The sequence below is a fragment of the Tenrec ecaudatus genome, chromosome 13 (assembly GCF_050624435.1).
Source record: "Tenrec ecaudatus isolate mTenEca1 chromosome 13, mTenEca1.hap1, whole genome shotgun sequence".
Lineage (NCBI taxonomy): Eukaryota > Metazoa > Chordata > Mammalia > Afrosoricida > Tenrecidae > Tenrec > Tenrec ecaudatus.
In genome coordinates, this window is record NC_134542.1 from 62717617 (window position 1) to 62736913 (window position 19297).

General features: G+C 38.1%; 1 protein-coding gene across 3 annotated transcripts in view; it reads left to right on the plus strand.

Moving 5' to 3' along the window:
- The first annotated feature begins 726 nt into the window (after positions 1–726).
- LNPK (lunapark, ER junction formation factor) overlaps positions 727–19297 on the plus strand; it is a 66534-nt gene continuing 47963 nt past the window's right edge. Inside the window, exons 1-4 of one of the 3 annotated variants that reach the window (XM_075528926.1) lie at positions 727–880; positions 7603–7690; positions 9571–9612; positions 10483–10670. In XM_075528926.1, coding sequence (XP_075385041.1) covers positions 7661–7690; positions 9571–9612; positions 10483–10670 — 260 coding nt within the window. In that variant the 5' untranslated portion in view covers positions 727–880; positions 7603–7660. Of the gene's footprint in view, positions 881–903; positions 923–7602; positions 7691–9570; positions 9613–10482; positions 10671–19297 lie in introns of those variants that run through there. The other 2 variants (XM_075528924.1, XM_075528925.1) reach the window with 2 other exon arrangements.

Consider the following 19297-nt stretch of genomic DNA (forward strand, 5'->3'; position numbering starts at 1 on the left):
CTAAAAGTTAAGTCGGTCAACTTCATAAAAAACCTTCACTGAAGTTTTCCTATTCTTCCTTACCTTGGGCATCGAAAGCTCTGTTAAGATCCACCCGCTCCCCCCTTCCAGCACCATTTCTTATTTAGACTTGTCTTTCCCAGTTGACTATGAAATTTCAAAACATGTTTGGGGGGCAGCTTTTCAAATCGGTGGTTTGTCGTGAACCCTCGTATCAGGATCCATCGAGGGAGTACTCTCGAGGAAAAGTTTTGAGAGGGAACATCCCCTTTCTATGGTTAGTGACAGGTCTGAAAGCAACAGCGGTTGGCGTTTGAAGTCTCTACCCGCCGGTGAGGTAAGTTGCCGTCGTCCAGCAACCTTTGTTGACGTCCGTCGAGCCGTGAACAGCCCCGTCGCTCGGGGGGCGGGGGACTCTTTAGGACGGCCACCTTTCCGCGCGCTCCCCAACCTTTGCCTCTCCAGCCACAGCAGGTTCGATTCCAGTTCGTTCTTTTTCCTGAGCGCTGGCTTTACGCGCTTGAGTAAAGGGAGGCAGAGGAAGGGCAGGCAATTCTGTCAGTCAGCGTCGTGACGGACGGCAGTTCTCAGACGCGACGGCGAGCGGGGAGCCCGGACGGACGCGGAAGCCCCGGACGGCCGCGGGCCAACCGCTCGGCCAGCGCGCCCAACAGCCCGCCCCCCGTCACGTGACCGGGAGCGGCGCGCGCCGGCCGGGGCGCTGATTGGCTGGCGGCGCGAGCGTGAGGTTTGATGGGAAGGAGTTGGCCTGGCCCCTCTCTGTCAGCGGCTGCTGTGCCAGCTCCGGAGCTTGGCGGAGCGGTGGCCGCCGAGGCTGGCAGGGTGGACGCCAGCGCCGGGCGTTGCCCGCTTCTCGCAGGTAGGGCGCTCCAGCCGAGGGCGATTGGGAGAGAGGAGGCAGGTGAGCCTTCCCACTGGAGACAGGCTCCCGGCCCCCCCTTTTGCCTCCCCGGGTGCCAACTCTCCACACCCAGTGGCCTAAGAGCCCTGCGGCGGCGGCTAGCCAGGCGCCCGCGGTAGCCCGCGCCGACCCGTCCCCTTGGTTTCCTGGCACAATGGCAGCGTGGTTCTGGAGACATCTCCCCCCTCCCTCCCCCCTTCTTGGCTGGTGGTGTCCTCAGCTCTGCGCTCGGAGGTTCCTGGGAGCGACCAGGTTGGGCTGAGCATCGGCTGTCTGGCGAAGGGTCGGGAGGGTCCAACTGAGCAAGACCATCGCCTGGAGTAAGTTGGGTTCGATCCCCGCCCTCCTCGCGGTCGTGCTGAGGCGCCAGCGATCGGAAAGATCCAGAGGGACTGAAATCTGTCAGTGTCACTCCACTGGGCTTTGGTGTGTGGGCGTGGGTCGTGTAATATTTAGGGAAGCGGTTCTCCAACTCTTGTCCCTATTTGCGGGACAGTGGGTTGTGTGAGGGGTGGAGGGAAGGGCGAGGCAAAAACAAAAACCACGCCCGTGGCTCTACTCCATTAATATTGTGGAGGGCGATTGGGAGTGCTTTGCTGATGGGGCCCTCATAGTATTAAAGCCGGTGACTCACTGCTCCCCTGTGGTTCCGAGTGTCTGTTCTTTCCCTCTTCCTTTTTTGGTGGCCTGGATGTTGCCATAGGCAACACTGACTCTCCAACAGCAGTTTCAGGCGTGTGCTCAAACTGGCCAGGGAGTGCTAATCTCCTGTCCTCGGCAGGCCCCATATTTCCTTCTTAAGAGGGCCAGCTTGACTTTGAACAGATTCTATTAAACAAGAATGTGGCCTTTAAAATTCGAATGTCCAGGTCTCCTGTCATTTATCGAGATCAGCTCATTAGTGATGTCAATTCACTTAGTGTTGACATTTTTTTAAACTTAGAAGTGAAGATAAGAAAAAGAAGATGTTATGTGGCTGTTAATTAGGTTTAATTTCAAATAGAAATAAATCTTCTTACTCAAGTTGTCATTTTTTTGCGGGGGTGTTAGTATTCAGAGTAAAAATGGACCCTTCATTATCATGTACTAACAGTGCTTTTAGAATATTGACCTTATTTGTAGGACAGTGGGTAGTGTGAGGATTAGAGGAAAGGGCAAGGAGGGGTTACATGTGAAAAAAAAGGAAAGCGCCTAAAACAAACTATGTCTTTAGTTTTAATTCTTCAATATTGTGTGGCGTGATTGGGAGACCTGAGTTTGGTGAACTTAGTTTTGCTGATGGTGTCCTCATAGTACTAAGACCTCTGACTCCCTATTACCTGTGGATACTAGTGTCTTTCCACTAGTATTATTTTTGGGCAACAGATATGATGGTTCAGGGGTGTGCCTTCTCAGTGGGGATGTTTGAAAGTTAGAAGTCTATAACAAATCATCCTTAATCTAAATTGAGTTGTGTAATAATATGTTGTTAAGATAATGCTGATGGTGCTTGAATAATTCCTATCTAAGTCAAGAATTTAGGAAACGGAACTTCCTGTGCTGTTTTCTCCAAAAATCTACAAGTCAACTTTTATGTTGATGTGAGACTCTGGAGTATTTCATGTTTGATACTGGAGAAAATGAGAGCAATGCAATTTCAGTTAAAATATAAACTGTACATTTTATCAAAACCCATGATTTATCAAGCATTTTATGTGTTAGACACTGCTAAGGGATAATGCATTTTAATTTCATCCATACAGCAATTCCGTATAATCTAGGTGCTTTCCTCACTTTTCAAATGAGGAAACTCTAAGGCATAGAGAATGTTACCAATTTATTTATATATATTTCCTAGCTTGTTAGAGCTAGCTTTATTGTCATATGCATCACTTGTCATACATTTTAATCATTCGGTCATATTAAGAAGAGCAGTACAGTTATCCCCACAGCCAGTTGCAGAACATTTTCTTGTAGGACTTTTTCTTGTTTAGTTCCCCATTTCCACCCAACCTCCCCTGCCATGCTTGTTGTTAATTCGTAATCCAGTTACTGCCTCTCTAGCCTTACCTCTCCTGCAATTCATATACAGAAAATCATACAAAGCACAAACAGGAAGCAAACAGCAACAACAACAAAACTAAACAACAATGACTAGACCAAACAGAAAGAGGAGATGATTTTAAAAACCGAGACAAATTTTAAATGGGTGAAAAGGGAGATAAAATGATAAGGTCTTATATTTTAGCCCAACTCCATCTCCCCTAATTTACTTGCAGTGCTCTCTGTTGGATTTGCAAGGCTGTGCACATCCCTGGACTGTGGTCACAGGGGATTCACTGCAGGCTTCATCCATGTGGAGACCTTCATTCATGTAGATTTAGGGCTTCCACTGTCATCTACAGCCTTCTGAAAACTGGCTGTCCCTAATTTAAGCTCTGATACCATTCCCTCCTTCGGATTTGGATTTTATTATTTACAATCTGTGTATCACACAGGCTGGTGTGCTTCAGGTATAGGTAACTTATCCTAGATCACAAAGCTAGTATGTTTGACCTTATTTTGAATCCTAATCTTACTCCAAAATTGGAGACAGTTTCTTGTGCCATGATTTTCATGTGAACTGAATATTTGAGTAATAATTTTGAATATGAATAGCAGTTAACAGAAAACATTCAAATAGCGTAGTAGACATTTTTAGATGTACATAGCTCTTAAGGTCATGTTAAATTCCACAGCGATGTCAGAGTGGAAACAGTCTTTCTCTGTACATGTTCATGGAAGAGTTCTTGGGGACAAGCCACTTGAGACTGAGCCATTGCTTCATCCAGGGTTAAAGAAATTGATTTATGCTTCAGAAAGAAGTACCAGAGTCATTTGATTCTCATATATTTCATGTGTTTGAAGGGAAGCTGAGATAAAGAATTCAGTGCCGTCAGAATGTACATATGAGGGGTCCTCAAAAGGTTCATGAAAAAATAGAATTAAAGATAGATTTTCCCCTTTAAGCTTTTTAAAGCCCTCTCACACTTTGGAATGCATTATCATTTAAGCCTTTCAGCATTTAAGAGGGCCCTTAATTAATCCTCTTTTGCTAATAATGAAATTGAATAACAGAGGTTAAGTGACTTATTTGCCCAGGATTTCATAGGAAGTGATGTGCCAGAGGACATGGAGTTAGATGGTTGACTGGGAGGGAACTCGAAGTTGAAAACAGAAGCATGCAATTGACAGTTACAGACTTTTTTTTGATTAGCCATTTACTTTTGTTATGTGTTCATGTCTCTTGGAAAGTATCACCTTTCCGTATGAATTACAGTATATAACACAGATCAACATTTGATACAATTACTACCAGAGCTGTGAGGGTTGACTGTTACTTTAATTATGAACCTGAGAACATGGATATGGCATTTCTACCCTTCTGTTTTAGGGGGACAGATTTAAAAGCACAATTACTGGCTTTAGGGGTCCTTGAGGCTAAACTGCATAGTTTATTTTTATTAACACCAAAATAATTTCCAAGCAAATAATCAGCATCAACTGATATTAGCTGTGATAGTCTACCTACTTTTGTCACTTACTTTAAAGGTGCTATGCAGTAAACAAGTCAAGGCCGTGCCTGTAGTGGGGACAGATAAAGTTCTGAACCAGGCATCCGTACTTTTAGTAGCTGGATCCACATGATTTCGGCAAATCCCTTAGGCTCTCTCCTACGCGTATTTAATCATTGAAACTTAGTCAAATGTGTAATTGAGGTATGTGGTACAGTATACACTTGTATTTGTAACTCTACTTCAATAGCTTTGTCTACTGTTTGAGAATATCACAGGTGCTTTCTTATACTTTATGTATAAGTATCCTAATCCATTCTATGTAAAGCAAACTTTATTTCTAATTTCTGTATTATTGGGAATTATTCGTGGCTTGAAAAAAAATCAAAACTAAAACACTAAGCCTAACTCTGCTACTTAATATCTTTGGAACCTTAGCAAACACTTCCCTTCTGTTGCCTGAATTTTCATACCTGGGAGTGGGAGGAATAACAGGATATAGTTATAAAATCCATGTACGACATTTGTATTAGGACTTGCTTAGCAAATGTGTAGCTAATGTTTTTGTTATTAATTAGAAATATAAAAAATTCAATTCACAGTCTCAGGATATGATGCTATAAACTTGACTTGGAGAGATGTAATTCTGCTACAAACCAACATATATGGGCTGATCGTGTTCAGAGTACTGTTAGGCTCATCCACTAGTGCCAGAGTAATGTGATGATGTGACTTTGAGAAGGCCAAGTTAAGTGCTTTAGATGAAGCCCCCTATCTCCCCACTATTCTTGGTAATTATTTTTAACATCTGTAGAATGTGTTAAGATCTAGTTCATGTCTTGGCTCAAATAGAAGTTATATTTCTAGTCACTAAAGTTCTTGGGTTTTGAATTTATAGAAATTTGAGTATTGACCTAATATTAAGGGTTACTGGTATTTTGAGCACAACTTAAATGTGGCTTATAGTAGTTGATTGATTTTTGAGTTTCAGAATTTTGAGGAGAGGTTATAGATCTTTTTGTCCTTAAAAATTACTTTGGTAAGTGAAACTCTTTTATAATCAGGCTCAGTTACTTTTCTGTCTAAGGAAGTCCAAGATTGGTTTGATTTTTTGATAATTCCAACCTATAAATACTATTGCAGAGTCAGTGTACTTGGTACTGGCATTATTTTGTGATTATATTTATGGTTGTAAAAATATAAGAAATATGACATAAGTTTTTCATTTTTGGTGGAGATTAAGTAGTTTCACAAATTGACAATAACTATAACCTGACAAAAATGTTAGTTTAAGAGCTTTTTCTTACCATTTTAACCAAAAAAGTGAGGTAATTATTATCCGATTAATTGATTTAAATTAGTCCTGGCAGCACAGTGGTTAAAGTACTCAGCTGCAGAAAGGTCCACCAGTTGCTCTGCAGGAGAAAGTTGAGGTAGTCTGCCACACACACACACACACACACACACACACACACACAATTTTAAACACTATTGCGAATTTAGTGAATGTTTACAGAGAAGATCATAATTAATCGTTCATAGTTCATATATATGCTGAGTTAACTCAGTCACTGTAATAATCTCAATGTCTTATGCTATTTACTCTCCATGTTTCTTGTTACCTTTCTTCCTCCTTTCCTGCCTTCTGAACTTTGTTCTTGGGTCAGTGCTGTCCATTTGATCTTCAATGGTTGCTTATTCTAACATTGAGATAAGCTTTGTTCCAGACCTGAAGGTTAAGGGCCATAGTCTTAGGTTCTCACCCGTCTTTGCTGACCGATAAGGCTGGCTTCTTTTTAATCTTTGAATTCCGTCCACAGTTTTCTCCCACTCCATCCAGGACCTTCTAATGGGATCCTTTCAGCATGGTTGATAGTGGTAGCCGAGCACCGTCTAGTGTGGTCTTAGGCTTGTTGAGACTGAGGTTCCCGTGCGTCTTGACTTTCATCACTCTTCATCCCTGTGGGCATGACCAGTAGTTGTACCTTAGATGGCTGGGCCATGATTTACAGCCTTAGAAAGTATAAGGTAGTCCTGGAGGGTTGCTGTGAGTCAGAATCTGCTTGATAGCAGTGGGTTTTGTTTTGTTTTTGGTAATTAATTAAAAATGTATTGCAGAGTCTATGATAAAACATTTGAAAAAACAGCAAAAAGAGTGGAGGTGGGTATATAGCTAGCTTGACATGAAACCAATGACGTGAGGGACTTAAAAATGTTTATGTGGTTGTAATATAATAGTACAAAAGATAGAGGGGCTTTGGTCCATGTTTCTTCTGACTTACTGGGCAAATCACTAAACTTTTCATTTATTTTATTCTGTAAAATGATAATAATAAAGGCAATAATGGTAATAGTGGTCAACAGGAGAATTCTCACTTTCTGTGAATCCCATTTTCACGTATTGTATACTCAAGCGCAGCCACCATACCTCTGAGAGCGGAGACTTACTCTTTTGTTACAAAGCTGAACCTAATTCAGTAGAGCTTCCTGATTAAGAGACTAAGACAGAAGAAAGGTCTGGTGATCTATATCCCAAAATCAGATCTATGGATCACAATAGGCAGATCCCTTTGTGCATGGATGGGGCTGTTAAAAGTTGGAAGCCCATTCAACAAAAGTTAACACCACCACCCAGAGAGAAAGTAATAGTATTGTTAGCTCTAACTTACAGAAAATCGGTCAGAAACATTTAGTGTGGTTTGCTCAGGGCCAGAGGTAAACTTTAATGCTTATTGTTTTAATTCAAAATGATTTTGACTTTTATGATTAGTTGTAAAGTGATTTTATTCTGAACATTGTAAAACATCTCTAACTGGTTAATTGCGAAATACCTGAAAAGTAACTTTAAGTATGTATTACTTTAAAAAGTAGAAAATTGAAAAATTGTAGGAATAATATACTTTTAAAATACTTTTGTCATTTAAAAAAGGGTTCCAGTTTGACTTTCACTTTTAAATATTTCTTGGCTCTGAAGGAAGGGTTTAAAAATAGTAGATTTAATCCCAGTGTCTGGAAAAATATTCCATGTAAATAGAAAACAAATAAATTAGTAGTTTTCATTATTTTTAGGCAGGATTACAATATCTTAATTTTTATATGAATATGCTGTGTTTTTTAACTTAAAATTTTAAAATGCTTTATTTCTAGCTGAGAGTCCTTTGGACAGTTAATGGTGTTTGTCATTGTGCCCCATTTCTACAAATAAATGATGGGTGGATTATTTTCTCGTTGGAGGGTAAGTAACTTTTCTTTATAGCGAATCCTTAAATCTGACATAAAAGTGTCATGTAAAGCTGTTCGCAGAAGTCTCCTTTGTGGCATAGATTTAAAGTGGTAGTTTGACATTACCTTCAACTCTACTTAGTTTATTTTTTCTTTCTTTGATTAATTAGTTTTTAATTTGGACTTTATTTAATTTTTTCATTTTATTTTGAGTCTGCCTTCTGGGCTTTATTTTTATTTTCTATTACATAGGTGTTTATTTAGCAGTAGTAGCTAATTTATGATTTATTTTTCTTTATGTATAAATGTTTGTTTTTTCTTCTCCTGCCACCTTGTATTTGAAACATGGCTGAAACTTAAATATTTTACATAATAAAGTTTTTATAGGTTATATCTTAGAGCTTGCCACAAGTATTTACTGAAGTTAAACATTATACTTTTAGGAATTATACATTAGACAAATTTACATCACACATCAAAATTAGAGAAGTTTGATTTTATTGGCTACATTTTTAGTGGAAAATTTTCAAAATTAGAGCCAGAAAATAGAAATTACTAATAAGTTCTCCTGTTTTTCCTGTGGGAAGAGGTAATGCAATGTACTTTGCTTATTCCTTGACATCTTATCAGCATAAAGATGGGATTTAGCAATACGTGGCATGTAATTTAGTTTTTGGACTGTGATTTGATCATCTTGTTTTGGATTGGCATTATATTAACACCTTCTCAACTAAACAGAATAAAAACCATAACTCCCTGCTTTCTATAGGAGGATCATATTAATCTATTCTTCCTTATTAGATTAAACCATATGAAATTGCTAATATTCAATGGTCAGGGGTCCTCAAACTTTTTAAACAGGGGGCCAGTTCATGGTCTCTCAGACCCATTGGAGGGCCGGACTATGGTTTTAAAAAACCCTATGAACAAATTCCTATGCACACTGCATATATCTTATTTTGAAGTAAAAAAAAAACAAACGGGCAAAAACACCCGGCGGGCTGCATAAACATCCTCAGTGAGCCGTATGTGGCCCATGGGCTGTAGTTTGAGGACCCCTGATTCAACCACTCTGGCCTACAAAAGTTTCAGTTTCATATGGTTTGACCTAATGCTAACGGTTCTTGTGGTAAACACAGTTAATTGATATCGACAGTGTACTGATGGCATATGACTGGGCAGAGCTTTGTTCTTTGTGCATGTGAGTTAGAACCGGCTTGAGGACACCTAACAACAACAACCTTTTTTGATGGGTAAATATTTTCTCAAGTATTTAATGAGTCATTTAGGCTGGTCCTATTTTAGGTGGTACAAAGCATATGTCTCTTGAAAAGCAACAATGACAGCAACAAACAAACCAAACAAAAGTTTTTGTCAAGCAAGCTCTGTTATAATGAAGGATTCTTACATGCCTTTGGAAATTCAATCTTCAGAAAAATACTTTAGGAATTCAAAATAAAGGTAGCTTGTTGACTTTGAGAGTTCTAAGTGAACTTTTAGCAATAACAGAATAGCTCATTTTTAGTTCATGAATACTGTAATATATGAAGTCTTCTGAATAATTATATATTTTAAGAACATTTTTATGGGAGGAACATTTTTCTCTATATAAAAACTTCTGTGGGATTAAGAATGATGAAAATAAATGAGTTCTGAGAGTTGAATGTCTTTCTAGGGCTAAAAAGAAATAAAAGAAGATTCATTTTAATTTAAACCTAACCCTTCTAAATTTAGAAATAAATATTAATATTTATTGTGTTTTATCATTTGAAAAAATCTTGCTTTTAGATTAAAATGCTCTTTTATAGTTACATACAAAATGTTTCTTAAGCATAAAATTATGTTATGACAGTGACTAGTTTTAATGCCATCATATTTCTATTTTGGTAACAGACAAAACCTTCAACTGTAGAAGTTCTGGAAAATATAGATAAGGTATGTTCTTTGTGTGATGTATTAATTCATTTTAGATATTAGGTACTATTTTATTATGTATTTTAGAGACCATATCTGGTTTGGGAATTTAGAGATGATATAGAGTAAGCCTGAGAACTTTAATGTAGCATGATAAGAAAATCCAGAGTCTTATCAGTGACTTAAGAGTCTTTGCCACGTAATAGAGCCACTTAGAATGAAGATATACAACATGGTGTAAATCAATGTTCTAAATAGGGTGAAATATAATAAAAGGTGATATGCAGCATTTTTATCAGTCTGCAAAATTTTCATTGCTTTTTAAATACTCTATCATTGAAATACATGGCTTTTTATTTACCCCACATGGCAATGGCTGAGAAAATGAGGTAGGTCTGGGCAGTGTTTTGTTCTGTTATGATAGAGTTGCTATAAGTTGTAACTGACTCAGTAGCACCTAGCAGCAGCAGCATTATTAAAAATGTCTAGTCTAGGAGTAGTTACAGCAGTGAAGGAAACAGAAAGAATCTACATTACTTTTCATTTTCAGTTATCTTTTAATACAACCAGATTTTAAAATGGTAATATATAGGGACACTTATGCATTATTTGACTCAATAAATATTATTTAATGGTATGAGTTTCATTCTTTTAATCCTTGCTAATTTGATAGTTAAAAGTGGTGTCTTAATTTTACATTTCAAAAAGTAACTAATCAGAATAGGCATTTCATGTACATTACTTCATTTTTCAATTTTGTTTTTATTTTTTCATGGAATTTTATCAGATCTTTTTGTATGAACTTTCTGTGATATTGTGTGTCTTTTGTTACCATTTTAATTTCACTAGGAAGTTGAGGCTTACTAATACAAAATGATTTTCTCTTAACAGGAAATTCAAGCCCTAGAAGAATTCAGTGAAAAAAATCAGAGATTACAAAAATTATGGGTTGGAAGATTAATTCTCTACTCCTCAGTTCTATACCTGTTTACATGTCTAATTGTTTACTTGTGGTATCTTCCTGATGAATTTACAGCAAGATTAACCATGACACTACCATTTTTTGCTTTTCCAGTGATGTAAGTAAATTGTTCTTTTTGCTGACCTTCCTCCTAATGACCAGACAATTTTAGTGTATTAAGTCTTTTTATTTTGCAGTAGTATAATCTCAGAAGTTTGAATATATTTGGATTTTTTTCATAAAGTAGAAACATGGTTTTAAACCTTTATTCATAATTAAAAAAATACCTGAGGAATATAATCTAGTGACATGAGCAGTAATGGCTCTGTATAGCAATATTTTCCTATGTGGCATTTATTTTGTAGGGATATTGGGCATGCTATATGCATTTCTGATTGTGGGAGGTAATGCTAAGTGGGGGAGGGTTTGTAAGAACAAGAATGACTGCCCAAATATATTTGAATATACGGTAGTTTTATCATTCCACCCTGTCTTTTCTTTTTAGTCATTGCTGTTGAACAGCGGTTCTCAACATGTGGGTCACGACACCTTTGGGGTGGTCAAATGACCCTGTCACAGGGATCGCTCAATTCATAACAGTAGCAAAATTACAGTTATGAAGTAGCAACAAAAATAATTTTGTGGTGGGGGGCGGTCACCACCACATGAGGAATTGTATTAAAGGGTTGCGGCATTAGGAAAGTGAGAACCACTGCTCTAGACCAACAGACTTTTATTATGGATGTATTTTGTAATACAGCGCTTTACAGAGGGTACATCCTGCTTGAGAACTTTCAGACACAATTCAATAAAAACTTTGTTCATTCAGTCAGTAGACATATATAGGTAACAAGTTGTTTGTACCTTGCATTATAATGGTATATGCCCTCAAAATGTATTAGATCTCTGTCTAGCTATTACTCAGACTGCATGCTTTCAATTAAGAAGTAACCATGAAAAATGTTGTGAAAGAGAATGGCAAAATGTTATGAGATCATTTAATATGGATCTCTAGTCCAGCCTGGATTGAAGTTAGTTTTAGTGTTCTATTCCTGCACTAAAGTTAGTGCCTTAGAGCTACACTCATTTTTATAGTTTTGTGGTTCAAAAGTCCAGGCAGCTTAATTGAGTTCTATGCTTAGGTTGTCATAAGGCCTACCTTAAGGTATCTTCTGGTCTGCATTCTGTCTGGGGAGAATTCACTTACAGTTCATTCAGGTTGCTGGCAGACTTACGCTGTACCTCTCTGATTTCTTCTTTTGCCCCCAGCCAGGAATAAACTTTGGTTTTAAATCCTCAAGTGATTATATCTACCAGGATAACCTCTGTTTTAAATTCAACTGAGTAACAATCTCAATTACATGAGCAAACTCTATAACAACCTCTATATTTAGTGTTTTATTGTATAGCTAAACAATGGAAATCTTGACGAGAATCACTTTAGAATTCTGCCTACCACAGCCTTCCTGAGATCTGAGATGATGCTTGGGCTGAGACCTGAAGGGTTCGTATGTGTGTCCAAGGTGATATGATATGGTGAGAATGTGTCATAAGTAGGAAGAATAGCACCCTTTTAGATCCCGAGGGGTGATAGAGGATGATGAGTTTAAGGATGGAAAGCAAGCCAAAAGGCCTGGATTATAGAAAAAGAAGGAATGTTCAGTTAAAGGATATTTCCGGTGTACCTTGAAGTCCTTGGTTAGGACTATTGGCTTTATTCTAAGAGTAGTGGGGAGTTGTTAATTTTTAGCAACTTAAAAAACATCATTTTATTGGGGGCTCATATAACTCTTATCACAATCCATACATCCATCCATTGTGTCAAGCACATTTGTACATTTGTTGCCATCATCATTCTCAAAACATTTTCTTTCTACTTGAGCCCTTGGTATCAGCTCCTCATTTTCCCCCTCCCTTCCCACTCCCCCTCCCTCATGAGCCCTTGGTAATTTATAAATTATTATTATTTTATCATATCTTATACTGTCCGATGTCTCCCTGCATCCACTTCTCTGCTGTCTGTGCCCCAGAGAGGAGGTTATATGTAAATCCTTGTAATCAGTTCCCCCTTTCCATCCCACCCTTCCTCCACCCTCTAGGTATAGCCACTCTCACCACTGGTCCTGAAGGGATCATCTGTCCTAGATTCCCTGTGTTTCCAGTTCCTATCTGTACCAGTGTACATCCTCTGGTCTAGCTGGATTTTTAAGGTAGAATTGGGACCATGATAGTTGGTGGAGAGGAAGCATTTAAGAACTAGAGGAAAGTTGTATGTTTCATCGTTGTTTCATCGCACCCTGACTGGCTTATCTTCTCCTTAGGACCTGTCTGTAAGGAGATGTCCAGTTGCCTACATACGGGCTCTGGGTCCCCAATTTGCACTCACCCACATTCACAATGATATGATTTTTTGTTCCTTGATGCCTGATACCTGGTTCCTTCTAGACCTCGTGATCACACAGGCATGCGGGCTTTGTTGCTTCTGAGCTAGATGGCTGCTTGTTTACCTTCAAGCTTTTAAGACCCCAAATGCTATTATCTTTTGATAACTGGGCACCATCAGCTTTCTCCAACACATTTGCTTATGCACCCATTTGTCTTCAGCGATCTTATTGGGAAGGTGAGCACACAGTGATAAGATTTTTTGTTCTTTGATGCCTGGTACATGCTCCCTTTGACACCTCACGATCACACAGGCTGGTGTGCTTCTTTCATGTTTAACAACTTTTAAGAAAGAGCATGACATATCTGTATTTTGAAAATACCACTTAAGCTACAGCATAGAGAGTAAACTAGAGGAAAATAAAACGGATCTGGTGCAACAAGTTAGGTTATAGTTGTCTAAGTGGAAAATGATGGGTTTGAATTTGCATTTGAGTGATGGTGAAGGGGTTAAAGAAGAAAATGAACTTGTAAAGAAGAATGAAGTAGATCAAAGTGAGCTTTAGTAGGTAGGACTGAGGTACTATGAACAGGGTTTTGGTAATTGGTTGTGGAGAGGGAGGAATTGCATACATCAAGGATGAAATTTAAATGTTTGACGTGGGAATTTGGTTGATGGTGGTCTCACTCACCTAAATAGGGAGCAATGTGAGGAAAACAGGGGTTTGGTGTTCTATTGTGACTACAATATCAGATTGAGATGCCAGGCAATTAGTTACATGAGAGTTTGATGCTCAGGAAATAAACTTGCATGTGATATATAAATTTAGGCTTTGGCACCTTGTAAGTGTTAATTAAAGTTATCATATGTTGATTCAGTAAATAGTGTATACCTTGCAATATGTCAGGTATTGTGCCAGATTATCCAAACCAAAAAACCAAACTCACTGCCATCGAGTCAATTCTGACTCATGGTGACCTTATAAGGCAGGGTAGAACTGCCCCTGTGGGTTTTTGAAACTATCTTTTTATAGGAGTAGAAAGCTTCATCTTTCCCCTGGGAAACACCTGGTGGTTTCGAACTACAGACCTAAACAGTTAGCAGCCCTAAAAGTAGTGATAAGATCTCTGCTTTCATGGAATTTAAATTTACTGGGGTTAGGTAAACAAATTGAGATACAAATAGACAAACAGTTAATTTAGAGAGAGAAGTTTGATGAAGAAATAGAGTGGTATGAGAGAGAGGAATAGGCTAATTTTAGAGTGGTGTGGGAGACCTCTTGTGTAGGTGGTATTTGAGTTAAGAATTAAGTGTGAGCCAGAAACAGCATGGAAATAGTTGAAAATTATATAATGGTGCACAACCCTAAAATACTAATAGTAATCTATTTGGGTGTTGGAATTTTAAGTAGATGTTATTTTTCATAGTCTTTTTTGGGGTATTATTTGGGAGCTCTGTTGGTGTAGTTCGAAACCATCAACTGCACCAAAAGAGAAAGAGGAGACTGTCTACTCCCGTCAAGAGTAAAAGCTGTGGAAACCCATGGGGTGGTTCTCCCCTGTCCTGTTGTGTCACTATGAGTCAGAATTGACTCAATTGCAGTTATTTTGGTTTTTCTTTTTTTATGGTTTAATCTCTTTATTTTTTACATTAATGAATGCATTCTTCAAAGTCTCAACAACAACAACCACAAAAATCCAAGAGTTTAGGGAAGATCCACCAAAGAAGAGAAAACACAAAATGCAAAAGCTGTGAAGTAGGAGAGTGTGTGACTTATTTTAGGGTCAAAAAGAAGATGGGTGTAACTAGAATGTATGTTAGAAAAAGGGAGTGATTGATTTGAGGTTCGAGAAACAGTAAGGAACCAGCTCACGAATTGTCATGGCTCAGAGTTACAATTTCATTTTGGGTGAAATGAAAAACTTGTAAATGTTGTGTTGGAGATGGCACATGTGGTTTAAGCTGAACAAAATCATCCTTGCCTGCCATATGGAGATTGGATAAGATGAGGACAAGAGTAGAAGCTGAGAGCTTAGCTTTGATGGTATTGCAGAAGATTTCCCCAAAGATGAAGGTAGATTGGGCTACTCTTGTATAATGGAGATGAAGGGATGGTTTTTGGAAATAATGGTGGAGATAAAATTAATGCACCTGGATGGGAGGTAAGGGAAAAGAATGAATCAAGAGTAATATTTAAGTCTTTAGTTTGATATTTGGTGGTAGAAGAATCTTTCTCCTTGGAACCATAGGAAAAATTTCTTTTTTTGATTCAGTTTTTTAGTGCAGGAGATGTTTTCAAGTAGAACTGTTTACAGCTTATTTTCTTTTTTCTTTGTTTAAAGATATATAAGAGCTGAACATTTTTAGTGTATGCATAATATTGCAAAAATAATTATCCCTGTCTGTTTCTTTATTTTCCTTTTTTTAAAGGCTTGGAATACTTTTATCCCTTGTGGAGTACATGCCTTTATAGTATTTAGCCTGGTTTTCCTTGCCTTTCTTCTAATTTTATATAAAAAGAACAGAGAAAATAAGTCTTGAAAAAGAGTAAGTGTAGGATGTTTAACTGATTTAGATGTTGTAAAATATTTTTCTTCTCTGGCTTTTTATTTAAAATTTATTATTTTATTTTTCCAACAGTTTTATTGGCACATAATTCACATAGCATACAGTTCAGTCATTCAATCACATCAAGGGGATTGTACAATCATCACTTCATCTATCTTAGAGACCCGCCCCCTGCCTGCCCCCTATGGCCACATTGCCTTCAAACTGAGCTGTGCAATCTGTCAGTTCTAGTGCTCCCTTCCCCTCCCGCCCTCACTGTCCCCTCCTGAAATCCCCCTCCCCTCCCTGCTTCTCCCAACCCCTGCATTCCCTGCAACACCTGTATCACTTGTTATCATATATAAGCATTCCTCCTGTGCTTCACAGCTGGTAAACTAAACAGAAAACAGTGCAAGACAAATCACATTAAGGTGGTACGAACAAAAGGGCCATGGTATAAGAACTGAGTGTTCTGAATTTGGGGCTAGGACTCAGTGCAGGCCCAGAACTCATTCTTGGATCTATGTTTTTTAAAAATTTGCTGTAACTTGGAAATTAATACATATGCCATATCATTCCATAGTTCAATTAGTCAAACATAATTGTACAATTTTTTCCATAATCAGTCTCCAGACATACTTTTCCTTCCTGGACTTCTTGATGTCATTTCCCTCTTATGTACCTCAACCCTCCTTTTAGCTCCTCCCCCCAAAAGGTTGTTATGTTTTCTTTTCCTGTAGGCTCAATGTTTCTGGCTTTCTTGATTTCTGTATAAAAATTGATTGTCTGATTCAGAGTATTGTTGCAAAAGAATGTCTGATGGGATTGTGAGCTCTATTGTGGATTATCCACAAATTGTGATCCACTGGGTTGCTATTATGAATCAGAGGAAGTATTTTTAATTAGGCAAATAAATAATGTATTAATTGTTATTAAAAGCAGAAAGCCTTAATTTTCTTAAGAATGTGTATAATTTCTTCTGCTTCAGCTTGATCATTCTATTTTGAGCATGAAACTTTATTTTCTCTGAGTGTCTTTGTTCTGCATCTAGTATTGCTTAGCTTTGGTAAGCTGCAGAGTCCTCTCGCAGGGCCACATTCACATTTGTGACCTGGTTCTCAACTGCTGCAGAATCTATTTCAGTGAGCTCTTCCCTTTGGGAAGCATAGACCAGTTACCAAACAAAGAATAGAATTGTTCTGATTGATGACAATCAGAAAACCGTGAAACAAATACAGCAATGTGAATGTGGACATTGTGGTAAAGAGAAACAACAGTCTCTTTTAGATGAATGTGAGCTATTGCCCAAGCTTATCTCTAAACTGGTTGTTTTTGGAAACAACAATGTTGATGGTAGACCATGATGAACATGAAGGGTTTATGGGAAGAAGAGCAATGCAATGTCTTTTGCTTTATCCATCACTGTCTACAGTGATTTTAAAGCTTAGTGAGCTACCTGAGTGCTGCACAAAGTAGCCATCATCTCTGCATGACCACATCTCTGCATCTCAAGTTTCCCGAATTCTTTTTACGGGACAGAGAGGTAATAGATTTGAAAAGAGCATATTTTGAATAATCAAAACTATTTCAGAATTATTCTCTATGGGAGAGTATCAGTACACCATGTAGGATTTCAATGCAATGGATATATATATATATTTTAAATGGATAATTTTTATATGGCCTTTCTAGGTATAGTCTTGCCCCCTCCTCCATCAAAAGGTTGAGTAGGACTATGCATTTAAGATACGTTTGGTCCACCAGGGGGATTGGACAGCTGTTTGCTCATACAGCTAAGGTACATGGCATCCTTGTAGAAGTGGGAGCATGCAAATGAGGTGTATGGAACCCTAATAAGGGGATTGGCCAGTATTATCATCCCACTAGACTTACAATGGGCCATACCAGAGGCAACTGTGGGACTTCACGCCCATCAAGAAGAACTAATTTTACCATCATCCCAACAGTACTTTTTAAGTGTCCCAGCCTCCTCCCGACCTTGCTAGCTGGGCTCCTTCTTGCAAATTAAAACAGCCATGAAAATTCCATTCTCTGTAAGTTCACTTAGAATCCAATGATGTAATACACAGTTCAGGAAGGGAACTGAAGAATGTGATCATGTTTCTGGGTTTTATTTATTTTTTTGCTATTAAAATTAGAAGCCATTTGATTGTAATGCTTTGATTTTATACATTAAAAAAACATTTTATTAGGGGCTCATACAACTCTTATCACAATCCATACATATACATACATTTATTTATTTTATACATTTTTTATGCCTCCTCATACTTCCTCCCAGTATAGCACATATTACATTCTTCCTCTATTTTACCAACGGGTCTACAAAAGGATAATTTGTATTCTGTGAAGATAAATATTTGTTTCACTGTATTCTAGTAAGAATGCAAAGTAGTTTTCATCAGTAATAGTTGGCTTTTAAAGGAGATATTTGTGAGCATTTAGTATTACTCAAGGAGATTTTTTACTCAGTTTTGGTGCATAAACTTTGCAGGCATCATTCTTGATAGATACATTTTTAGAAGAATATAAAATACAATTGTAAAAAATTTATTGTCTCCCCCTCCCCATATGCTTGAAATGAACTTGTATTTCACTGAAGACTCCAAGTCCTCTCCAGTTTTGCTTTTCCTCCTCTTTCAGCCACTCCATTTGATACTGAGATCTGAGGGGTAGGGAGTCTGGAAGGTTTTTGTTTTTTTTCTTTCATGGAGCAATTTTTATTTCTCTCATCTATTTATCTGTTAAACCTTACATTTTTTTTGTTCCCCAACCTCCAACCTCTCCCTTTTCTCACCCCATCCCTGGCCTCCTTGTAGTCATCAAAGTTTCATCTTTTGGTATATGGACCACATTTCTTCTTTGTTTTTGTTTATAATAGTGATGATATTAAATATTTATCTTTGTAAGGTTGATTGAGTTTGCTAAGCATAATCCCTAGTTTTTTTTTATGTCTTGTGATGTTTCAGAGAGTTAGCTTTTATCCTTTCTTCAGTAGTTGGGGTGTTTGATTCCATGGTTTTGCTATTGTGGAAATTGCTGCAATAAACACATGCGTATGTCTGCTTGTGCTATATTCTTGATTCTCAATAATTGTTATTTATTATAGTTTGAATTAAAAAAAGGAAAAGTGGGGGAGGGGCAACAGAGGACGATGTAAGATATGGAAATAATAATCTATAACTTACCAAGGGTTCTCGAGGGAGGGTGGGCGGGGGAGGGAGAGGGAAGAAATGGGGAGCTGATATCAGGGGCTCAAGTGGGAAGAGAAGGCTTTGAAAATGATGGCTGCATATGTGCAAATGTGCATGACACACTGGATGAAAATAGGGATTGTGATGAGATGTTAAGAGCCCCCAATAAAAGTATTTTAAAAAAGTATTAAATATTTTTTGAAAGTGGTAATTTTCCCACTTTTTTCAGGTATTTACCACTTTCTCTCTCTCTCTCTTTCTGTTAATTGTGTTGACTCATAGTGGTTAAGTGTTGGGCTACTAACTACAAGGCCAGCAGGTTGAACCACCAGCTGCTCCTTTGGAGAAAGACGGAGGTTTCTATTCCTGTAAAGAGTTACAGTACTGGAAACTCATGGGGCAGTTCTACCGTGTCCCATAGGGTTGCTGTGAGTTGGCATCTACTCAGTGGCAGTGAGGAGTTTTTAGAATACCTTCAGGACATTACAGAAGATATAATGGATATCCTTAACTTGTTCTTTGGGAATGTGGTTAATATTTTTCTCTGTGCGTTTTGACTTCTAGGTTAAAGTATATATTTTACTAGGCTAAAGAATTTTC